At 33.5% G+C, this 22014-nt stretch overlaps 5 protein-coding genes and 1 non-coding gene across 6 annotated transcripts; 2 read left to right on the top strand and 4 right to left on the bottom strand.

Moving 5' to 3' along the window:
• Positions 1-1788: 1788 nt before the first annotated feature.
• Positions 1789-1860, bottom strand: TRNAM-CAU. Its single transcript has one exon. It is a non-coding gene; the product is annotated as a tRNA-Met (tRNA).
• A 121-nt stretch (positions 1861-1981) lies between these two features.
• On the top strand, positions 1982-5577 carry LOC122592983 (vacuolar protein sorting-associated protein 22 homolog 1). The gene is made up of 7 exons (XM_043765314.1): positions 1982-2158; positions 2299-2409; positions 3120-3255; positions 3638-3792; positions 4367-4474; positions 4648-4737; positions 5220-5577. The coding sequence occupies exons 1-7, from the start codon at positions 2108-2110 to the stop codon at positions 5322-5324; spliced, it is 756 nt and encodes a 251-aa protein (XP_043621249.1). The 5' UTR covers positions 1982-2107; the 3' UTR covers positions 5325-5577.
• A 1408-nt stretch (positions 5578-6985) lies between these two features.
• Positions 6986-7603, bottom strand: LOC122591991 (ribosomal protein S1, mitochondrial-like). The gene has a single exon (XM_043764208.1). It carries the CDS (start codon positions 7601-7603, stop codon positions 6986-6988), a length of 618 nt encoding a protein of 205 aa, XP_043620143.1.
• A 1286-nt stretch (positions 7604-8889) lies between these two features.
• LOC122594059 (probable folate-biopterin transporter 4) lies at positions 8890-12791 on the bottom strand. The gene is made up of 7 exons (XM_043766538.1): positions 12672-12791; positions 12303-12430; positions 11990-12211; positions 10918-11373; positions 10387-10584; positions 9817-9954; positions 8890-9280 (listed from the first exon to the last, which is right to left on the bottom strand). The coding sequence occupies exons 1-7, from the start codon at positions 12750-12752 to the stop codon at positions 9019-9021; spliced, it is 1485 nt and encodes a 494-aa protein (XP_043622473.1). The 5' UTR covers positions 12753-12791; the 3' UTR covers positions 8890-9018.
• A 352-nt stretch (positions 12792-13143) lies between these two features.
• Positions 13144-15459, bottom strand: LOC122593220. Its single transcript, XM_043765598.1, has 2 exons — positions 15241-15459; positions 13144-13761 (listed from the first exon to the last, which is right to left on the bottom strand). The coding sequence occupies exons 1-2, from the start codon at positions 15398-15400 to the stop codon at positions 13478-13480; spliced, it is 444 nt and encodes a 147-aa protein (XP_043621533.1). The 5' UTR covers positions 15401-15459; the 3' UTR covers positions 13144-13477.
• Positions 15460-18798: 3339 nt separating this feature from the next.
• LOC122592538 (protein MAIN-LIKE 2-like) lies at positions 18799-20708 on the top strand. Its single transcript, XM_043764789.1, has one exon. The coding sequence runs from the start codon at positions 18825-18827 to the stop codon at positions 20367-20369; it is 1545 nt and encodes a 514-aa protein (XP_043620724.1). The 5' UTR covers positions 18799-18824; the 3' UTR covers positions 20370-20708.
• Positions 20709-22014: the final 1306 nt, after the last annotated feature.

Genomic DNA, 22014 nt, shown 5'->3' with positions numbered 1-22014 from the left:
GTTAAGCATCAATCATGAAACTATCGACATGTTATAAGCTCAATGTTATTAATTTGGTAATAGGTTACTTGTTGGAAGGTTTTATCCGCAAGTGAGAATTTGGCATATGCTATACATTCTTGGAATATTGTTTATAACATAACATTTATTAATCATTTTAATCACTTCCACTTGATATACCTTTTATATCCCTATTAATTTATACCGTTTATATCAATTAAACAATTACCTACGCTACTATCAGTCTACCACTGTTGTTGCATTGTACAAATATCATTCTAAATTCTAATTTACACCATTTACATCGATTGCAATGAGTGATAACAGATTGTTTTGAATGGCTTTTGTGGTTCTTAAATTAAACATGGATCAAAAGTATCAGATTAACAAAGATTAAAGCATTACAACGGTGTTCGGCAAGCACTGGTTGTGAATGGAGGTTGGTGGTTGAGATGATAAAAAGAAAGAAAAAAAAATGAAGATAGAGGTTGACATTATCTTTAAATCAATTACAAAAGATTTCATTTATGTTTATTTATTATCTAGATAATAGCTTGTAATAGATTTGGTTTGATTATAATGTTATACTAGATTTTAGATCTATATCAAATACACGGGTTTACTTTGTTATAAATATTTAGAAAGTAAGTAAGTAACTGCTCAGTGCCGCCTTCCGCGGGTTTTTGAGCCCCGATACCTCGACGGTGTATGGGGGGGGTTAAGATGTAGGCAGACCTTATCAAAGTAAAATTATATGCAAGTTAAAAAATCTTATTAAATAAAAGTAAAATGGTCAAAAAATAATGTTGGAAGATGTTAAAAATGTAATTAAAAATAAAGTCATGCAATAGTTTGAACATTAGAAGCATATATTTTTCTTCATTTTTTGCAACACTTCTTTGTAGACGATATTCGTTATAGTGTTTTTTGTCTTCACATCTTTGTCGCATAAATAAAATTTATATTCTAATCCTAAACTAACAACACACTTATACAAATAATAAAATTAGAATAAAATTAACGTTGTTTATATAGTTTGATTTATTTATTAGAATCCTAAACTAATAACATAATAATCATAATCATCATAATATAAATGAGATCTGAATTTGTATCTAATACGGATAATAAATATTACAAGCTTATTTAAAAACTTCATTTGGATAACTATTGCTCAATTGTATTTTGTATACATATTCCTTCGGAAACCATATATTCGTGAATGGATATTAGAAGCTTATTTTAAAGATTCATTAATTAGATAACTATTGATCAATTGTATTTTGTATACATATCCATTCGTAAATGAGCATAATACCAACACGTTGCGACGGAATTTTGTTTTAAAAATGAGATAGATTCGGAGGTAGTTTAGTCCAACTGTAGAAGTGGGTATAGAAAGATGTATTAAAGTGAGAGACATTTTAGACTTATCAGGCTCTTAATGACTTAAAGCTAGTTTGCTTTATAAGGGATTATAGATATATTCGTGAATTGTAAATTAAAATTATTGTAATTAGAATTATGACATCATCAATGTTTAATTTGATAAAATCGAGAGTTTTGATTGATTAATAAATTATTAGATCAGTTGTCTTTTAGTATATATAAAAATAAAGATGGTTGGTAATCAATATTTTGTAAAGATGAAAACTTACAACAATGTTCAACAGAGATTTATAGATATTTAGTTGACAAAAGTTCACCAGTTGTCAGGTTTAATTGCTTTATAACTTATTTCTATTTCAAACAAAGAGAAGCAAAAAGTTCGCAGAAGCCACTCTAAATTATCAGAGACAGGTTTCGATCCTGTGACCTGTGGGTTATGGGCCCACCACGCTTCCGCTGCGCCACTCTGATTTGATATTAGTGATTTATGTATTATTTTATAAATAGTTTAATTCCACTTAGCAAAGAACTGTTCAAAGTAATCGTATTAAAACGAGGATTACCCCATCCACCTCTTTTTTCTATCTGTCACTCCTGAGCTCCGGTCAACGATTCCGGCTAACATCTTCTCAGATTACCAAAAATTTCACCGTAAAATCCACCTAAATTCGCAAATTAATAAATTAACTGTTTACTTCAAAAAAAAAAAAAAAAAACAATGCGACGCAGACCGGGAATCGGTGGTTTACAGACTGCCGCCGCAGCTAGGGTTGGTTTTCCTATCCTCATTTCCACTAATTGTTTTCATTTGTTATATAAAATTCATAGTTATATATAACATTTAATTGATATATTTATTATTGGTGTTTGTTAATTAAATTGAATTGAATTGAATTGAATGGAAAACAGGATCAATATAGATTATTAGGTGAAAATGTAGCAAAGCTAAGAACAGATCTTATGAAAGAACAGCTTTCCACTTTTCGGTCTCAGTTAGAAGACTTTGCTCGTAAACACAAGGTATTAACTAACTTCACTTTCCGAGTTTTGATGATGATTTTTACGTTGCTAGTGTATATATAACCCTACTTATCGTGCGGTTAGTGTATAAAAAGAGAAATGCATCCAACTTATATCAACGTACTTTAAAATGATTTCGATGTAGTTGACTGTATCCAACTTATCATGCGCTGTTAGTGTATATATAACCGTACTTTAAAATGTTCTTATGCACGTGAGTTGTGGCATTTTAGATTTCGATGGTTTTAATGTATCGAAATGCATCCAACTTATATCAACGTGTTGATATTGTGTGTGTGTCGAAATTTTAAGTTCTTGTTATTGTATGTGTCTGGTGACCTCTTGTAAAGTGATGATATGGCAGCTTATATGATTGGCATGTTAGTAGAAAAATTTTATGGTTATTTGATAAAGAAGTCATCGGATGTATAATAATAGTGAGAATTTGAAATTCATTAGACAGAAATAGAGGGTTTGGAAGTTTGATGCATAAAATAGTAATGTGCTAATGTTGATGTATCTCCATTCTTTACTAACGTGACAGCCATATAAGTTGCCAAGTCGCGTCATTAGATACTTATAAACCAAGAATTGGACATTTATTAGACTCATAAGAGTATAAGACCATCTGGAAGTAGGCCTCGTACAATAGTGATAGCAATTTTTTGGATTTCTGCTGATTGTACAAGCTCTTGTTATGGTAATTGCAGAATGATATTCGCAAGAATCCTGCATTCAGATCACAGTTTCATGAGATGTGTGCAAAGGTAGGAGTAGACCCACTAGCATCGAATAAAGGTTTTTGGGCTGAGCTTTTAGGGATTGGTGATTTTTATTATGAACTTGGTAGGTGTTTACTTTTACCCATTGATGTTAGTGCCTTCACTTTAGAAAGTTTTATGCAGCATTATTAATATTGGTGGACTTGTTAAACAGCATTTGTAACTCTCTTTTGGTGTAACTGAATGCGGATGTCCTATTTAGCATTGTGTTTTTAAAGTTCTTGGTAGCTTATGCATTGTTTATAGTTTTTGGATAGGCCAAAACAAGTGCTTATATACTTATTTTTTGCTGAAATAAAGACCATTGAAGGTGTACATTTTTTTTGAAGAATGTTAAAAATGAGCATAAGATGAAATTTTCAATTTCAATCACTATTTAAACTTGTCATAGTCTCTTCTAAAGTATTCTACCATGTAGAAACATTTAAAGCTATATAGTGTTTCAGGGGTGCAAATTGTTGATATCTGCTTGGCCACCAGACCTCATAACGGGGGTTTGATCAATTTGGAGGAACTCTGCAAGATCCTAAGTCAAAGAAGGAAGGGCGCTCGTGAGGCGGTGTCTGAAGATGACTGCTTGCGTGCAATCAGTAAATTAAAGGTACCGTGTCTGTGCTTAATAAATGAATTAGTATAGTATTCCATTAACTTCATCCGGTGGTAAAAAAGGATTCACTTGAGTATGCAGCTTGTCATCTTATTTTCCAAATGCCAAATGTATAATTGTTGTGTTCATGATCTATGATTATGAAGCAAAAGCTGCTTCTAACTATGTACATTGATTAGAGGTTACTCATAGTCGACTGGGATATCTAATAGATCTTTTATACTTAGTGATATTGCTGCTAGAGGCCTGGTGACCCAAAATATCTCTTGTGAAATATTTTTTAAGTTCGTGTTTCATGCGTCATTTCAGTATTTGTTTCAATAAAAAAAATTTGGATGTTATATGCATAAAAAGAGAAAGTTTGAGCTACTTTAGAACTGCTTGATGCGCTTGACGTGCTACCTTTTTTTTATATTTTACTTGCTTGAGATAATTCGTAACACGCATAATTGGGTCAAAGTTGCCACCTCTGATTGCACTTCAGGATATTTGTTTTTTGCAACTTATAGTTGTTGCAATCCTAACTTTGCATCGTATACTCTGTACTAACATCTGCACAATTATTCAGGTGTTAGGGAGTGGTTTTGAAGTGATTACTGTTGGGAAAAGAAAGCTTGTCCGTTCTGTTCCAACTGAATTAAAAAAAGATCATAATGAAATTTTAGAGTTGTCCCAGGTTAGCTTTATCAGTCGAAGTGCTATCTATCTTCCTTGTATTCCCTACTTTCATGTGTCACTAAAGCAAACATTTGAATTTTTTAAATTTTCATAAGCTTCCGAGGATGACTACCAACTTTTCACAGTCAGCTACATAATTTCTGACAAGGTGTATGACTTCCTACTTTTCAGGCTCAAGGTTTTGTGACAGTCGAAGAAGTAGAGAGACGCCTTTCATGGTCCACTGGCCGTGCAACTGATGCCCTTGAAACTTTATTAGATGTAAGCATTTTTACCTTCATGTTCATAGGCCATTCCTAGCTTAGAACACCTTGTTTACGTAGTATTCATTCTGGGTGGGTGGTAGATCAGTAGTTTGACCCATTTACTTAAAAATGTATTGATTGACCTTTTATATACAATGGGAACTTTTTAATAGCTTACTACCAAATGAAACGGGTCAAATATACTCCTTTGTGTATCACTGCTGCTTATAACCTCTGTTTATACAAAAACATGGCATTAATATGTTTATATTCAATTATATATAATAGTGAGACATGTTGTATCTAAAATTCTTGGAGCAAAAAAGGTTGGTGTATTAATCCAGTCCAACATATTTTGACCAGTATTGAAAATTTTCAAAATTAAATTACACATTCACACCCATTGCCCAACCCACCCATTTTTCACAACTATTTCAAATCCACCAAACAGATTATTCTCATTTGGAGTCTCATGGAAGTTTATTTATGTCTCTGCAGGAGGGCCTTGCAATGATTGATGATGGCCACAGTGATGGGAAACGGCGCTATTGGTTCCCCTGTGTCTCATCCGTCTCTTCCTTTGTGGCATCTGAGACTCTATGATTTTTTCTTCTTCATGTTCTGACTTGTTGAGAGCCATCCTCCTCTGAATGCAGAAAGGTCAGATGTAGAAAAGAAAAAAGTAAAAGGCGAATCATGTAATTTCATGTGCTTAATTATCTGAGAATATTCAATGTACAATAAACAAATTCCTGATCTATGTATTGTTGGTCTTGTTGCTATTCCTCGGTGAGAATCCCGTTTCCCAACAAGAAATGAATGAAATAGAAAGTTAACCCCGTTTTTTTATTGCAAAGTCAAAACACTGTCTTGATTTCTTCCTACTATCTATGCTGAATTTGTTGTAAACTCAGAACATTGGAAGTTATTGATCATTCTACATATTAAAGTTCCACTTCCATATTTGCTAACAACATATTGGCTTTTCCCTTTATTTATTGGTCAATTACAACAAACATTAAACGAAATTGTGACCAAAGGAACTTGACAAACCTGCAAGTACCAAGATAATACATGGCTGCAAAACACACCAATACTAAAAACCAACAGATTCCATGATTTAACTGAGAAACTTCACCATTGAATATTCTTATGGGAAAACAGACTTGCATAAAATTACTCCGCCTCATCTTCATTCTTCCAAGAGATAAAGAGATGATTCAAATAACAATATCAAACATTGTGATGATGAGAAAAAAGACACCCGCAAAAGTGCTGATGTAAGTTACAACCTTAGCCGATTCCAAACCATGGACACAGCATTCAAGCAAGAACCAATCACCCAAAATACCAACGAAAACTTCAAATGAACACACACGAACATATTTCAGGATATAGCTTCAGAATCGTGAAATGCCCATAACATAAAATTCCAATACTAGAAACAAGTGGCAGATCTAGTGATTCATTACTAAGAACAGGGATGCTAGTTTTACTACGTAAGCATTAACCAGCTCGTTAAAGTCTAACCTTTCAATAGATATTACAACACACAGCTCATATGATTAAGAATATCGGCATATCATACCATGCTTTTTGACATATCCCTTAAAGTTTGCAACTTTAAGAAGTTGCAATGGTTATTTGGTATCTACTCTTGACCAACATTTCCAAGATTGTTCTATTTTTCATACTGGTGATTAAACAATGAATCTGCAAACATGTACTTTGAAATTTCAATATTTCTCAAACTTCATATCACCATTGTTTATCTAGCAACCAACTAGTAACTAAACTGTTTCATCATTTCTAACAGGATATGTAAATTTCTATACGGATACAGAGATGCATATCCATAAAAGAGCTGCAAATGAACTCACCTAAAACCTATATTCCACTCCAAGCACATAAAACCTCAGTCATAAAACCAAGAAACTACTACTTCAAGATACATCAGCTAGGATTTCTACTCGAGGAACTATAGGTGTCACACAAAGGTTTCGTAATCATTCTAAAAAACTTGCATTATCAAAAACAACTAATTTCTCGAACTATCATGTCATTAAAGATTCAAAACTAATCAGCAACAAACAATGTAACAAATATCTAATATAGTCATCAGTGTACAAAACATCATTAGTAAAACAATATATAACCATAACCATTATTCAAAAAGATAACCAAACTACATCATTTCGAGTCAATACTCTCAACCAAATGCTGATCAATCCTTGTTCTTTCAACACACTGCCAATGCAATGCAATCAAAAAAGAGTAAACTTGTTTCGTTTCGAATTGAAACTCTCAATCAAATACTTGTCATCACTCAACTTTCGTCGTCCAATCAACGAACGAAACGGAAGAAACCCAATATACCCTGCAACTGCAACAGCATACCCACCTCTAACTTTTTCCAACAAAAAGCCTCTAACTTTCTTATGCCCATTCCACATTCTCCCCAATTCACTCCAAACTTGTTTCTGCAAAAACCTTCTTGGCATCATAACAGCAGGTTCCCCAGAAACCGAATCAACTGACCCGGCAACGATATCGTTGAACCGGGCCGTGGCCCGTTCCTTCATTGCAGGCTCACCTGCAACAAGATCAACAAACATGCGTTCTAACATCTGGGTCTTGATTAAAGTCTCACTACCTGTTGATTCAACAAACCCCACTTTGTTTTCGAAGGTTGTGATTGATGGGTTGGCCGGAATTGACCGGATTTCTTCATGGGTTGTTAGTTTTGGGGTTCCGATTCCGGCGTCGACAATGAACATGTTGTTGTCTTTGAATCGAGAAACTTGGGCTGTGATTGCTTTGCCACTTGAAAGTAGAAAACTTGAGTTTGATTTCTGGAATAACTTTTTCATGTAGATCGTCATTTTTGGTGATGTGATTTTGCAGGTGGAAATGGAAATGGATATAGGGTTTTGGTCTGATAGATATGTGAGAAAGAGTGGTGAAGAAATTTGGGTTTTGGCCCGAAATATAATTGGGCTTAACGAGGAAAAAGTTCAATCTGTCCCGCCCGTGAAAAAACAAAGTAGTCCAGATAAATGGAAAAACGAAAATACCAAAAGGAAAACAAAACAAAAACTTTATCACGAACGTGAAAGAAAGTAAGAAACCGAAATAAACCACTAAAGAGAAAACAAAAACAAGCATCATAATTCAATAACACTTTTTTTAGTATGGTAATGTAAGGTTATGTGTTTTTGGAATGATTTAACTCGTTCTATTTATATCATGTATTCACGTGTAATTGTTTTGAAATATTGTTATTGATGGATAATGTTGTTCACATGACATCTATATAAGTTATTATATAGAAAAAGTAATACTCAGTGTATATACACTAATAAATATGAAAGTTGGGTAACTATATTTTGAAAGCATTTGAAGACTGACTAATCATTATAATTGGTTGTGACTTGTGAGTTCAAGTCCCGTAAGAGATGAACGTGTAGGATTTTATAGGATTTTGGATAGTATATAGAATTTCTAGTAGGCGTGGTGTAACAATGGGGAAGAGGATGGTGATGTGTCCAAAATATTATTTGTAACTAATTGTTAAGTACAGTATGAATACAAATATTATTATTAGGATAATTATCCTTTGGGTTAACATAGAGTGTAAACATTGGATCATGGGATGGGAACTCTAAATCCATTCAAGTATTTAGCTCATATTTTTTCTAAGGTGTGTTTACACATAAGGGAATGAAAGAATGATTTTCATTCTATTGAAAGTGTTTGGCTAATGGCTTCATAATTGCAATTTGGGTATCAAACCCATTAAGATAGACATAATCTAAACCGATGATGATACATGCACTATCACTTACATCGATACACCACCGATTTGTGTTTTATAATGTTGTACATATGGAGTTCTAAAGCATGGATTGGTGGTGGACGTATCAGCATCATCCATTCTAAATCCACCACCCTGGTAGAGTGGTAGGTTTATAAACACATTCTCATTCTCACTCCAAACCCAAGCCTATGGTGATCTTTACATGATGAAATATGACACGAATTGACTATTTTTCACATAAATGACCTGTAATTGTCATGCAACGTTTTGTTTTTTGAGATACCTTTGTTCCTATACAGCAACCATCAACAGCCAACAATGTTAGACGATGACAAGACTAAAACAGTCGAGAACAAAAGTCCAATGGTTTCATCTATCATCAATTAAGATTAAAGTTTAGCATTTCACAATGTTTGTGTTCTTAATCTGAGTACTTAATATAGTCATCTAAACTACTGTATATGTTTATGTCAGTATGGATCATGTCGATATCCCTGTAGCATCCTTTGGTATCAAAAACAGAAATCCAGCTGGTATACATGTGCAGATCACTTGAATGCCAATCCCAAAACCAAGATTCTCAAAAGAACCAGAAGAAATGTTTAGAACTGAAGCCAAACCAGCACCGACGAATGAACTCATTGTAGACCCAAAATTATTTATGGACATAAAAAGCGCAAATAAAGTCCCTTCTATTCCAGGTGGGCAGAGTTGTCCCGATAAGATCAGGAAAGGCATGAACCTGCACTCAACAATGAACACTGTACAATGACTCCATTTTGACTTTGGATAGTAAATGAGTTATCCTTTAAGTTAAAAATTGTTGTCCAGTATAAATTTTACCAAGCAATTATAATAACTTAATAAGAGAATGTTGAGATCTTGGCAATTGAATGAGTATGACTATATGATAACTATTAAGTTGACATTAGTAATATGAGTTGGGCAGGAGATGACTGGTAATTTATTTTTTGCTATGAGTTGTCAGAAAGGGTTGGGCTGACCAGAAACACCTTCCTCCAAAAATTCTAAATTATAAAAAGATAAGGGATTCGAATATTATCACAGAAATTGCAGTTCAACACAATAGTTCCTTTCAATAAGTTGATCGAGATTATGTACATTGCAAGTACACTTTGGACGACGTTCAACTGATTTGAAATGTTTCATTTTTAGCTACTATGTGTTATTACGCCAAACAGTATGCATATGTGTCAATACACGCATCACTAGCAAAATTATGCTTAACAAATGAGATAACAAAAACACAGCACATACTTGAATTGATGAACTGCATCTGAGAGAGCCGACCCAAATAACACCATTACTTCATCCGATACGCCAAATGGAACATTAAGTCTAGAAACCAATACTAGATCTAGAAGTGTCAATAGTGACAGAGTAACATGAGCAAACCTACAATCATATTCCAGATTAGGATCAATTTGCAAGATTTACAAGGGAAAAATCTACTATTAGTATTAGTTTTCATAGAGCATAGAGGTGAAATAAGGGTGAAGCAATGGGTTGGGGAATGGCTTGAAAAGAAAAAAATTTGGTACATGTCAAATTGGTTTGGTCAGTTTGGATTGACCCGAAACACCTTTTATCATAAATTTCCACTTAATACTGTATAACATGTATTGGTACATCAAATGTAACTATAAAATCATACTATTTCAGTAATAATCTAATTTTTTGAAAATGATATTCGGCTCATTTGACCCATTCTCTTTGCAGAAATATTTTACTTCAGCCCATTTAAGCTACTGAAGTTAAAAAGGCCACACATAGACCTATTCATAGACGTGTCGAATTACCACCTCTAGCTTTTCATTTTAAACTTACATGAGAATCTTTCGTAACTTCATCTTCTTTAAGTATCGGTTGTAAATATAAGTTCCAAGCATGAGACCCATCCACCCAATAACCCGTGCTGTGCCCAGAAATGAAGCTTCTAAATTAAGAACTTCTGTTTGGTAGTAGAACATAACTGTTGAAAGGTTTGGAATAATCACCTGCGCAAGGAAAAACCAAGCCATTGGTCTGGTTTCCCCCATAATCTGAATCAGAAATAAGAACAACCTAAATAACTACACTTATCAATAGAGAGTTAAGATGATAATAATAATAATACAAAGTTAGACTGTATTTTGTTCATTTAGCATTTCATTTTATGGATCAGACTGTACATTGTCTCAAGAAACTTCATTTTATGGATCACTCTGTACATTATCGCCAGAAACAAGGAGCTAAATGGGGTAGTTTGGATTTCCGTTGTCAAGCTCATTATCTGAGCGTATAGTCACAATACTAAGTTTATCAAGCAATGAATATATAAAAGAAACAAAAGTACAAAAAAAGTTTATAATGTTGTACCTCAAGATAATTGGGCGTTTAAAAGCTATGAACAAAGAATAACCAGCCATTTTCAAGGATTGAAACCATTGTGAAGGCAAAGATTCAGCTTTTTCAGACATCTGATATTTACTTATGTCTGATATGGTCTTCTTGCTAAGTTTATGGCTTCTTTTTCTCATCAAAGTACCAGATTTAGGCGATTCGGTTGAAACTTTATCTTCATCTGATACAGTTTTAGTATCTATATCAGAGTCATTAGAAGTAGAAAATTCAGGCAATTGTGAACTGCCAACAGGGCTTTCCGTCACAAAACCACATGAAAATAGTTGTATAGCTGGTAAGAAGGAGAAAAGCAAAAATATATCGCCCATTTGAAAGTTATTAAGTGCATATCCTCCAAATAAACTCCCACAGATTCCCCCAAGAGCCATAGCCATCCATGATATTGACTGCAGGTCACCAGCATATTTAGCCCTGATGAAAGTTTCAACAGAAATGAAGAAGATTATAAAGTTCTAATTAACCAGCATAGATAAAACAAATGTGTAAATTATGGCCTTAGCGTTTATAATTATTAGTGTTTATCAGAGGTGTAAAATGGGTGGGTCAGGCGAGGAAGGTAATGGGTCATGACCTGCTCGAGTAAATAATGAATAACTTTTCAGGGTTGGGTTGATCGTAAACACTTTCAGATAAACTTAACTTATTAATAAAGTAGTGTATCAAATATGATAAGGGGTTTTATGCATTAAAACCTCTAGCTGTCATTTGACCCCGTCGACCCGCATTTTTTTTATTTTACCCATTTGACAATTCATAGATACATACCCGCAATTAGCCTTTTCCTTTACATATGGGTCAATATCGCCACCTCTACTGTTCATATACGACTACACTACGATTTTGTAATCTTGAACACATATTGTCTCAGTATTCCAAATAAGTGAAATAGGAATTATTTACATCATCTACCGTCTTCTTATTGAAATATCACAGAGTTTACATGAATTATGAAGGTTATAATCAATTCCATAGACCTCAAAATACAATCAGTATAGTGAAAATAAAAGAATTGGTAGAAAAAACATACTTTTCATTCCTAGCAGCCTCTGCAATCATTGCATCAATTACAACATCCGCCATTGCAGAGCCCAGATTTTGCAATAACAAAAAGATCATGAATGGACGTTTGGAATTTCTCATGGATTCCTGAAAGCCAAGAATCACCCATGAAAGGAGCGAGAGAAGTGTCGCAATGACTAAATAAGGAATCCTTTTCTTTCCATTGACAGGGATACAATCCGATATGATTCTGCACCCAAAGATATGCAATGGTTTGTTTCAACTCAATGTTGTCATTAAATGTCCTAAAGTGCCATCATAAGAAAATAATTAACCAATACCCATATACTGGTTTTATGCTCCATGGAAAAAATGACGTGGATGTTACAAATTGGGAAATAGAGGGTGATAGCTTCAATCTGTCTTTCAACTGGTACGAAACTGCTGTCCACACGAAAGCTCTAAAACCCTGATGCAATGAATCATAGAAACCCACATTAGATATTTAACTTGTTTGACTTGTTAACATTTGAATGTAATCCAAATATTGACTCTATTTCAAAGAGATTAACATTTCACGCAATAATGTGTTGTTTCCTATTTTGAATAATAATAAACAACATAATACATAGATAAAAAAAACCCCAAATCAATGCATTGACAACATGACATAATAGAATAAATTGATAATATGGAAGTGAAAAAGAGACCTGGGTGAAGTAAATCAAACAAACAAGCCAAAGAAAAGAAGCACCAAATGTGATCCGTAGATGTTTTATCCATTTTATCATATTATATTTTTGTGTTGATGTTGATGAATATATATAGAAAAAGATTCTGGATTTTGTATCTATAGAAACATGCACGATAAGAACATATGGAGAAAAATGCGTTATGTGCTTGTTTGTCATTGAATTGCATTTGTTTTGTTTTCCCACTCTTTCTTGTTCAACCGTTTTTTCTTTGGCCCTACATTCACGTCATTCCCACCAATCAGATGTCTCCATTTTGACTACAAAGATACAAGTCAACCATAACTTTTTTTTTTCTTTTTTTTAAAAAAAAGAAATACACTATTTTTCATCAATAACGAAAATGATAAATATGATTAATATTATGTCAAAGAAAACCATACAAAATCCATTCGATTTATATGGCACATAGATCAAAAATTCACACATATTTAGAGTTAGCCGTATCTATCATTTTTCAAGATAAACTTTGAGCATCTTTTTACATATAAACTAGACAAAATTTCACAACTTTTAACTAGCACACTAATACCATTGACCAAACGCTTTCTCATCTCGGCCTTTATGCCCGTCTCAGATTGATAGAGTGAGCGGGAGCCTTGCCACAGAATAAACTTACCGACTGACTAAATTCACTCACGAACCAAACAAGATCATTCCCTCCTTCTCCCTTTTCCCCCGACATTTCACAAAGTAAGTACAACTGTCCATGACATTTTATTGCATTACTGTATGCTTTATAGGCTTACATTATCGACATACTTTCAAGCACAATATGATGGAATACTAACAGTCCGATATACAAAAGGTTTGACAGCATGAGAGTAGCCAGATTGATGATTGTAACTAAACTTCACACCTGAAAACCCGTCTCCAAGATGAGTGCAGTGATCATGAAAGCTGCTAATAGGCCTTGCCAAACAAGCATCCCACCTTTCACTCTCCGGCATTGTCTCAGCCACCGTATATATTCCCCTAGAGTCTGTAAACGCTTGATAATTTAGAACATCCCCAGATTTTGTTATGCAAAGAACCGCAACCTCAGCACCTGCAATAGCACAAGGACAATCAATTATCGTAACGACTAACGAGTGTCTGCAAAAGTAGCATAGTGGACTTGGTCATTATACAGAGCTAATAATTGAATTAACATGGAACAATGCTATAAAGAGTCACCATCCCATCTCTATCAGCCTTACACATCTATTAATCTGAACCCACAATCATATATACAGACTACTCGTTTTTTATATTCGGACCCACAAATGAAGATGGTCAAGTGGAAAATCTTACAAGATTATTTACATTCATGTTTTCAATCGGTCAATCCAAACCCGGATAGGAACTCCTAGATCTGTCACTGCAGGCTTCAGCTTAAAGGGTGAGCCGATACAATAAATTACTTTACGCTACTCTATGTTTAAGGGGAAGCATGAAATCAAGGAAGTTAAGCGTTAAGAGGATTAACTTAGACAAGATTACACAACGAACAGATATAGAATAACAAAACTTTATCAGTGTTAGTTAAGTTTACTCTTAGTCTAATCCTACAGCTTTACTTATATACAACTAGTCTTGTCGCAGTGACAAAAAGGTATTTATTATGTGTTTTTTAACTTTTTTAGTTGTGTAGTATGCGAGTTATACAGATGAAAAAAAAAACAGGTGTTTGGCTACATGGACACGAAATCAAAGGCTGAGATCAAATCAAGATATGATCCAAGGACCGAAATCCTATCTCCTTAATTTGAAGAACAATGTCTTAAAACTGGGAGTCTCCCGCAAACTAAATGCTTTTATATAACAGTAGAGATAATTCACTACTACATACAGGCCCTCAAATAGTTAGGTAGGATTCATCTTTGATGTTTCTACCGTGACTTTTATAGACACAACAACTACACATATAAATTAGGCTAAACCGCTAAACTCCAATCAAAAGGTAAAAAAAAAAGGTTACATAGTGGATGGATTGAGAAACATGAAAGGTGAGCAGGTCACATAGACGAAGTTCATCTTGAAACAGAAAATCCAACTTCTCATAAAGATAATCACCATATCAGACAAGATGTATAAAGTTCAGGTTCGATATGCCCTTTCACGTTTTAATAATGCTCTTAAAGCAATCAAACAATGGCCTATATAATTAGGTGACTGTTTCCGAACCCCTTCCCTGGCTATCCCCGGGAGACCTCTTAGGTGAGGGCATAGCTCACAAGGACGTCTAACCACTAGGTCACCTTATGCGTCACAGTCAATCAATCATATTATCAGACATACATTCTTTTTCCTAATTAAATCAAAATTAGTAACACTAAATAACAAATCAGCAGCAAAACTTTGCACCGACAAACATTGCAAAAAAAAAAACACATACACACAACACGAAAGCCAACAACCACAAGCACATACAAACATATAAAAAAAACAAAGTGATAAAGAAAAGAAAGAAAGTGTATATATCTTAATTTAGATATAGATATAGATACAATAGAAAAGTAAAAAATGGGAAGGGGGGTTAGACAACCTTGTAAGACATGGTCTTCAGGGCCAATGGAATCATCAGCACACACATCACACACAACTCTACCATGGATTTCACCTGTCCAGCCTTTTACGCTCCAACCAGAACTGACGAAAATGATCATGAATACAAAAGGTGTAATGGGCAGCAGTTGTTTTCTCATTGTTGATGGTTTTGATTTGTTTTTGTTGTTTAGATTTCTTTTTGTATCCGGGTCTGTCGGTGTTTACAGTGTTACACCCGGGAAATTTATTAAACATTATTTGGCCCACTTTTAATAACATAAGTTTCTTTTTTCTTTTTACTTTTCCAAAACGACCAATAGAGTTCTCTCGACCGTGGTCAGACCATTCCCATCAACAATAATTTGGTTCGTTCGGTCGTGTATAATGGGAATCTCTTTATGGGCCCAACCCAACATTCAGCCAACTGGTTTGCTTGACCCAACATTGTTTGGCCCTTTTTTAATATAAATTTTGTTGTAGTGATTCATATTGTGAGGGCTATGTTTTTAATATTTATATTTGATGTAGTTAGTTGTGTATATAAAACATTGTTTATTTGTTTAAAAAATATAGTTTGGTTGGGTTGTTAATGGAAGTGTAAAAATTAAGTTAAGTTGAATTGGGTAGATATAAGATATTTTTTTTTAAGGAATATTATTGTTGGGTTGGGTTGTAAATGGAGATGGTCTCAAAAGAGATACAGTATGTTTTTTTTATTTATAATATACTACTCGCATCAATAATCCAACTCAACTTAAGCTCTAGTTTGGACGGATTGGTGTCATCTCAAATTGTAACTCCTTATTGTTGTGAAATCTAATGTAATTTTGAGCTTCTTGCTAGTTTTATTCTAATGAAATACTACTGTTCGAAAAGAAAACTTAAACTCTAATTAAAATCAAAAATTCTTTTTTATTTATTTATATACAACCCAACCAAATTCAAATTTTCAATAGATATCTTCTATACTAGCACGGTATCCACGCAATTCGGCGGTGACGATGTAATGGTAGGAGCGATTATTGATGGTGGAGGTGTGAAGTGGTGAAAATAGTTGATGTAAAAGTAATTGAATTAAAAGGTTAATGAAGATATATTAAAAAATAAATGACTGGTAATGTAATTTAATCATTAATTTTATTTTAAATTATTTTCCCATGTAACGTTAAAAAGAGAGTTGTTTTTTTTATTAAATAATATAAAAGTATAGATTATGTGTACAGAGGAATTAAGATTAAAAACACAGGGGTATTTTGGCTATAAAAAGTGTTGAATTTCCTAAAAGTAGATAATTGAATATGTTTTATAAGGGGTTATAGATTATAAAATATTGAGTTTTTGATTTTAAATAGTAAGTAAGTAACTGCTCAGTGCCGCCTTCCGCGGGTTTTGAGCCCCAATACCTCGACGGTGTACGAGGGAGGTTAAGATGTAGGCAGACCTTACCTCTACCTAAGTAGAGAGGTAGCTTCCAGTTTCTACATAAATGGTAGAAAAGGTCCTCCAACCTTTGCATGGGATGAGGATCGAACCCATGACCTCTGTCTCCATAAGCAAAGGTGTTTACCACTGATTCAATCATGCTGCTTTGAATTTTTGATTTTAAATATATATACAAAATCATATATAAATACATCTTATAAATTTTTCTGATTTTTTAACACCTAGTTTTGTTGATAAAGAATTAAACAAGAATAACCTATATGCTTCAGTATGTCTAAAGCAAATTTATGATTATATTTTCGTTCTTTTATTTTTAAAAGCACTTGTATTATACGTTACTCCGTATTAAAGAGTTTTTAACTTCAAAATATAAAAAAATAGAAAATTATAAAATGAATTCTTTAAAAATGTATCTAGTTACTTAGTAGAAGAAAACATATTTAAACACTTAGGGGGTGCTTGGCTATGATACACCGAAACTTCAAACAGGTAGCCGTACCTATTTCCGAAACTCTATGGAAACGTTTCCGCGTACGAAACACATATGAAACGTTCCCTTGAATTTTTTACATATACCAAAACGTTTCTTTGAAGTTCCCATACGGTTTCTAATTAATATCAAGGTTTTAATGGACTTTTTCTATTCACCAAACCCAGACATGTTATATTATATACAATTTGATCAACATTAAATTTTTTCTAATCCAAAACCAATTATTAAACACTAAACATTCAATGAATGATCACTGATCAAGCATGTATTATACAATTATACATATACAATTATACATAATCTCTCAAGTCTCAAGTATTTCTCTATAAAAAATTGATATAATTTATATTTGTATATATTTTTATTGCCGCACCCGTATCCTTGATTTTTCAGTTTTGTCGTTCCTCGTTCCCGTACCCCTTTGTCGTACCCGTTTCGGTGCCACATAGGTGCTTGGTTTAATTTAAGGAATGGTAATAGAAAAGGCAAAAGAAATACTAATGAATACAATGAATACTCCATTTCTTTTGATGATGATTGGTTAAGTTGGTGTATTCAACAAAAATGTATTATGTGTATTTATTAAATAAGTGTAATAATATATATTGTAATTGATTATTTAAATATTTTTCTAATTATAATTATATATTGTTGTTTTAGTTATATATTGTGTAACTAAATATATATATATATAATTATATTACATAATGTGTAAATTATAATTAAAATCAATGAAATTTTGTACAGTGAAAGTGAAGATTCCTTCTACTAACGATTAAGCATGTGATTATAAGATACTAATGTGTTCATTTGACTTATTAGACATTAATCTTATTATGATATATGAATTTAGAAAAACCTTTAATATAATTAATATATATAAAATATAGTATATTATTTGGCTTAGAATTGATATTGTATATACAGTTATAACTATTGCATTTAGAAAGTGAGAATCATGGAATATGTCGTAGTGGGGTGAGATTACGGATAAACACGTATAACTCGGTAATGATAGTCATTATCCCCAATTTATTAGGTAATGGGGTATTAACCAAAACTAAGTAATGATTAACTACATTATATGATGACAAGCACCATCTATCATTATCTTTCCCATTTCTCACCTAGAATAACCCTCAACCAAGCATGCCCTTATTAATTTTTCATGAATTTATCTAACTTTGTAGATAAAAAGTTAAAAACACTTGTATTGCCGAATTGGTAATTATAAAGATAAAAGTGAGTATGAGGCTGTTATGGATTCAATTTGAATGGAAAACTACTCACATACTAAATTTTTAATATTTTGAATAAATACTTGAAACTCATACTTTTTACTTTTTAAAAAAAAATATGTGAGGAATTTTCATTCACCTTTAATGGCACTAATATTTCATTACCCCAATTACCAAACATAGGGTTTTAAAGTAGTCAAATAGTCAAACTTTTTCAAGATTTTGGGAAGTGTTAAGGAAAATTGAAAGGCACCGACTGCCATGTCACACTCCGGGGTCGGCATGAAGGACCCATACCCTATGCTCTTAACAACCGAAACCCTCTTCATTTATTCTTCTTGGTCTTCACATTGGAGAAAAGCAGAGCAAATTCAAAATTCTAGTTTCATTTCTTTAGCTACAAAAGCGATGGTGGAAGATACCATCATGGAAAAAAGAGAGGAACTCATGGTTTCACCTAAACCCTCTAAAACCCATGACCCGATCCGAAAAATTGTCCCATTTCTAAAACCCACTTCTACTTTTACAAACCTTCAAAAACCCTTGTTTCCAAAACATTCTTGTGAACAAAAGATGTGTTCTTTAAAGGTTTCATTCAATGGCTTCAGAACCCCACAAAAGGGCTGGAAAGATTGGGTTGATAGTATGCATTCCTTACATAAGTCCACTTGGAAAAAAGCCGGAATTTACGAAGCCGTCTTGAATTCGTGTTACGAGATCAAGAAAGATGATAACTTGATTCTTGGGTTTGTTCAGAAATGGTGTGATGAGACTAAAAGTTTTGTGTTTAGCTGGGGGGAAGTTACAGTTACATTGGAAGATATGATGGTTATTGGTGGTTATTCTGTTTTGGGTGAATCTGTGGATAGTGCTATGAAACCCGAAAACTTGAAAACAGTTTTATCGAACTTAAATAAAGCAAGAGCAAAATTATCAGAATCGACATACCAAAAAGCGAATCAGTGTGGATGGATGAAGAAATTTAAAGATAGTGGCAGCAAAATCGAGCACGAGGCATTTCTTGCATTGTGGCTAACTAGGTTTGTTTTCCCTTCATCTTATAGTACGGTTATGAAGAATGTTTTCCCCATTGCGGGTCGTTTAGCTAGAGGTATTAGACTTGCTCTTGCACCTGCTGTTCTTGCTAGTATCTATAGAGATTTAAGCTTATTAAAAGCTAAAATTACGGTTATGAAGAATGATTATTGTGAGACACCAGTTATTGTATGGGCTCCTTTTCAACTTGTTCAAATTTGGATTTGGGAGAGATTTATGAAACTTAGGCCTAATCCTGGTCATAGCTTAGTTCCAAGATTTGCTAGATGGGAGCAGAAGAAATTGCAGGTAGAAAAGGTTGGCTCGTTTGTTGATTGTGCCTTTGAGGATTTTTGTTGGCTGCCATATGGTGAGAATTCAAATGATAATTCGGTTTTTTGTAATGTTTATCAAGAAACAGGAAAGTGGGTTGTTAATGAGTGTTTAGACGAGGACGTGGAATCATGGGCTCGCTGTTTCAGAGTGTCTGAGTTAGTTGGCATAGATGGGAACTGTATCGAACAATATTTACCGCATAGAGTTGCAATGCAATTTGGCATGAACCAAGATGTTCCTGGTGATGTGGCACGAACCAATGAAACTCCTGAAATTGCTTGGAGATTTTATTCTCGGCCAGTTAAGGATGTTAAGCTGTATATTCCATCACGATTCTCTGATCCATATGTCACTGCTAGATACCTGGAGTGGCGGGATAAGTCAAGTGGAGTGTCAAGTTTGCAGTCTTCTTTTGATGATAATGAAACTGATAATTTTGTCAAAATTGAGTCATTAACTGAAGATTTAAAGGATGATGATGAGATTAGAATATTGGGATTGAAACTTGAAGCCAGGATTAGCAGACTCGAGGAAGTATATGGATATCTGAAAGCTAAAAAAAAAGGTGACTTGTTAGTGTAGATTGGCCTACGATATATATGGTGGTAAGTTTCATCAAAATTTACAAGGGCATGTGTATTTGATGGCGTAGTTTCACATCTTTGTTTTCTGAAAATGCCAACAAAATCGATGTATGGATACAGTCTTCACATATGGTACAGTATTTGTTTTGGTCGCTATGTAAGCCATATTTAGTTTTGCAAACAATGTTAGTGAAACGGGTTGTAAGTTTTAGACTGTTTCTGCTCTAACATATCAGATGGGTCGATTCAAACAAATTTAGCTAAAAAGGGAATTGGTCAAATGGGTTATTAGAGTAGTTGAAGTTCTGTTATAAATACAAACAATCTCAAAACTGTTTGTCATGGTGATTGAAATTATATCAAATGCATTATATATATTTGAAATGTGGAAACACAAGGGCAGTGTGTCCAATCTGACCTTAGCCGATGCACACTAAAAAGATGGCTTCCAACCAAGCCCTGTAGACTTGCCACCACCCAACGGGCCTGGGAAGACCTATATAAAACCATTTTGACCTGTTACACAACCCAACTCCGCCACCCATCTTTCCAATTTGACAAAATGAATTAGTCTAATTTCCTAAACATGCTCCAAAGCTAATACTTCATAGAATACCTTTTTATTAGTCACGAGTGCAAAAACAAAATAGCAAACCATGTATACAAGCTAGTCTTATTTTGATCTCATGTAGTCAAGTACAATTGATGTTAAAGCTATAATTATAACTGAATTACCTATTTTCGACTAAAGATCATGAACTCGCTTTAACATGTAGTCAAGATGGTTTTGGAGATAAAGACATTTAAATTACGAAGTGAATCGAATTTTTTTCTAGTATACAAATCAATACGTTCTATAAAAATCATACCAATTTTAATTTTTGAAAAGTATAAATCAAACTATATATGTTAGTTTCCTTATCTTGCTTATTTAATTAACAAATGAATATTTAATCTACAACTTAAGAGTCGACTCTTACAAGTTACGAGTCGACTCTTTAATTAACAAACAAATGAATAGTTGTTAAACTCTTACGAGTCACGAGTCGACTCTTACGAGTTGAGTCGATTTAGACCGAAAACGAGATGACTCGTTGTGTGACTCTTTTTTCTCCTGACTCTTACGAGTCGCAGTCTGAATTTGAAACGAGTCACTACAAGTCGCAAACTTATGATTGTTGTAGTTTGATAATATGGTTATATACTATATATCATATTTATGGTTACATTATTTTGTATCTTATATATGTATTTTTGATTCTTTTAGTACGAATTTGGAGATAAACTGTAAATTTATAACTTTAAAGTATCGAATATGTGATTTTTTGGTAATGTATTAAAATAATCAACTTATAATTTGTTTATAAATATTTCACACATATATATAATTATATAATATTATGTAGTATATGCAAATGTCCGTACTCTTACAAGTCGAGTCACGAGTCAAATATCAAGTTTTCGAGTCGAGTCAAAAGTTACGAGTCGATAACTATGCAAAAACGCAAGAAAAAACATGAAACCAAACCTAAGGCTATCTTCAATGCTAAGGACGTCCTTATGCGTCCTTGAGCTGCCACATCATATCCTTACATATCCTTATACATTCTTATAAATCTTTCAAAGCACCATGGTTGGATCAA

Source organism: Erigeron canadensis, chromosome 3 (assembly GCF_010389155.1).
Source record: "Erigeron canadensis isolate Cc75 chromosome 3, C_canadensis_v1, whole genome shotgun sequence".
NCBI lineage: Eukaryota > Viridiplantae > Streptophyta > Magnoliopsida > Asterales > Asteraceae > Erigeron > Erigeron canadensis.
This window is presented reverse-complemented; position numbering and strand designations above follow the sequence as displayed.

Bases quoted from the DNA above. Each gene is read 5' to 3' on its own strand.
- LOC122592538 (XM_043764789.1), top strand. From the start codon at position 18,825: ATGGTGGAAGATACCATCATGGAAAAAAGAGAGGAACTCATGGTTTCA.
- LOC122593220 (XM_043765598.1), bottom strand. From the start codon at position 15,400: ATGAGAAAACAACTGCTGCCCATTACACCTTTTGTATTCATGATCATT. The intron at 13,762-15,240 runs GTTGTCTAACCC...GTGCTATTGCAG, and splicing joins TGAAGACCATGTCTTACAAG to GTGCTGAGGTTGCGGTTCTT.
- LOC122591991 (XM_043764208.1), bottom strand. From the start codon at position 7,603: ATGACGATCTACATGAAAAAGTTATTCCAGAAATCAAACTCAAGTTTT.
- LOC122592983 (XM_043765314.1), top strand. From the start codon at position 2,108: ATGCGACGCAGACCGGGAATCGGTGGTTTACAGACTGCCGCCGCAGCT. The intron at 2,159-2,298 runs GTTGGTTTTCCT...AATGGAAAACAG, and splicing joins AGACTGCCGCCGCAGCTAGG to GATCAATATAGATTATTAGG. The intron at 3,793-4,366 runs GTACCGTGTCTG...ACAATTATTCAG, and splicing joins GTGCAATCAGTAAATTAAAG to GTGTTAGGGAGTGGTTTTGA.
- LOC122594059 (XM_043766538.1), bottom strand. From the start codon at position 12,752: ATGATAAAATGGATAAAACATCTACGGATCACATTTGGTGCTTCTTTT. The intron at 11,374-11,989 runs GTATGTTTTTTC...AACTTTCATCAG, and splicing joins GAGGCTGCTAGGAATGAAAA to GGCTAAATATGCTGGTGACC. The intron at 9,281-9,816 runs GTATGTGCTGTG...TGTTGAGTGCAG, and splicing joins GATGCAGTTCATCAATTCAA to GTTCATGCCTTTCCTGATCT.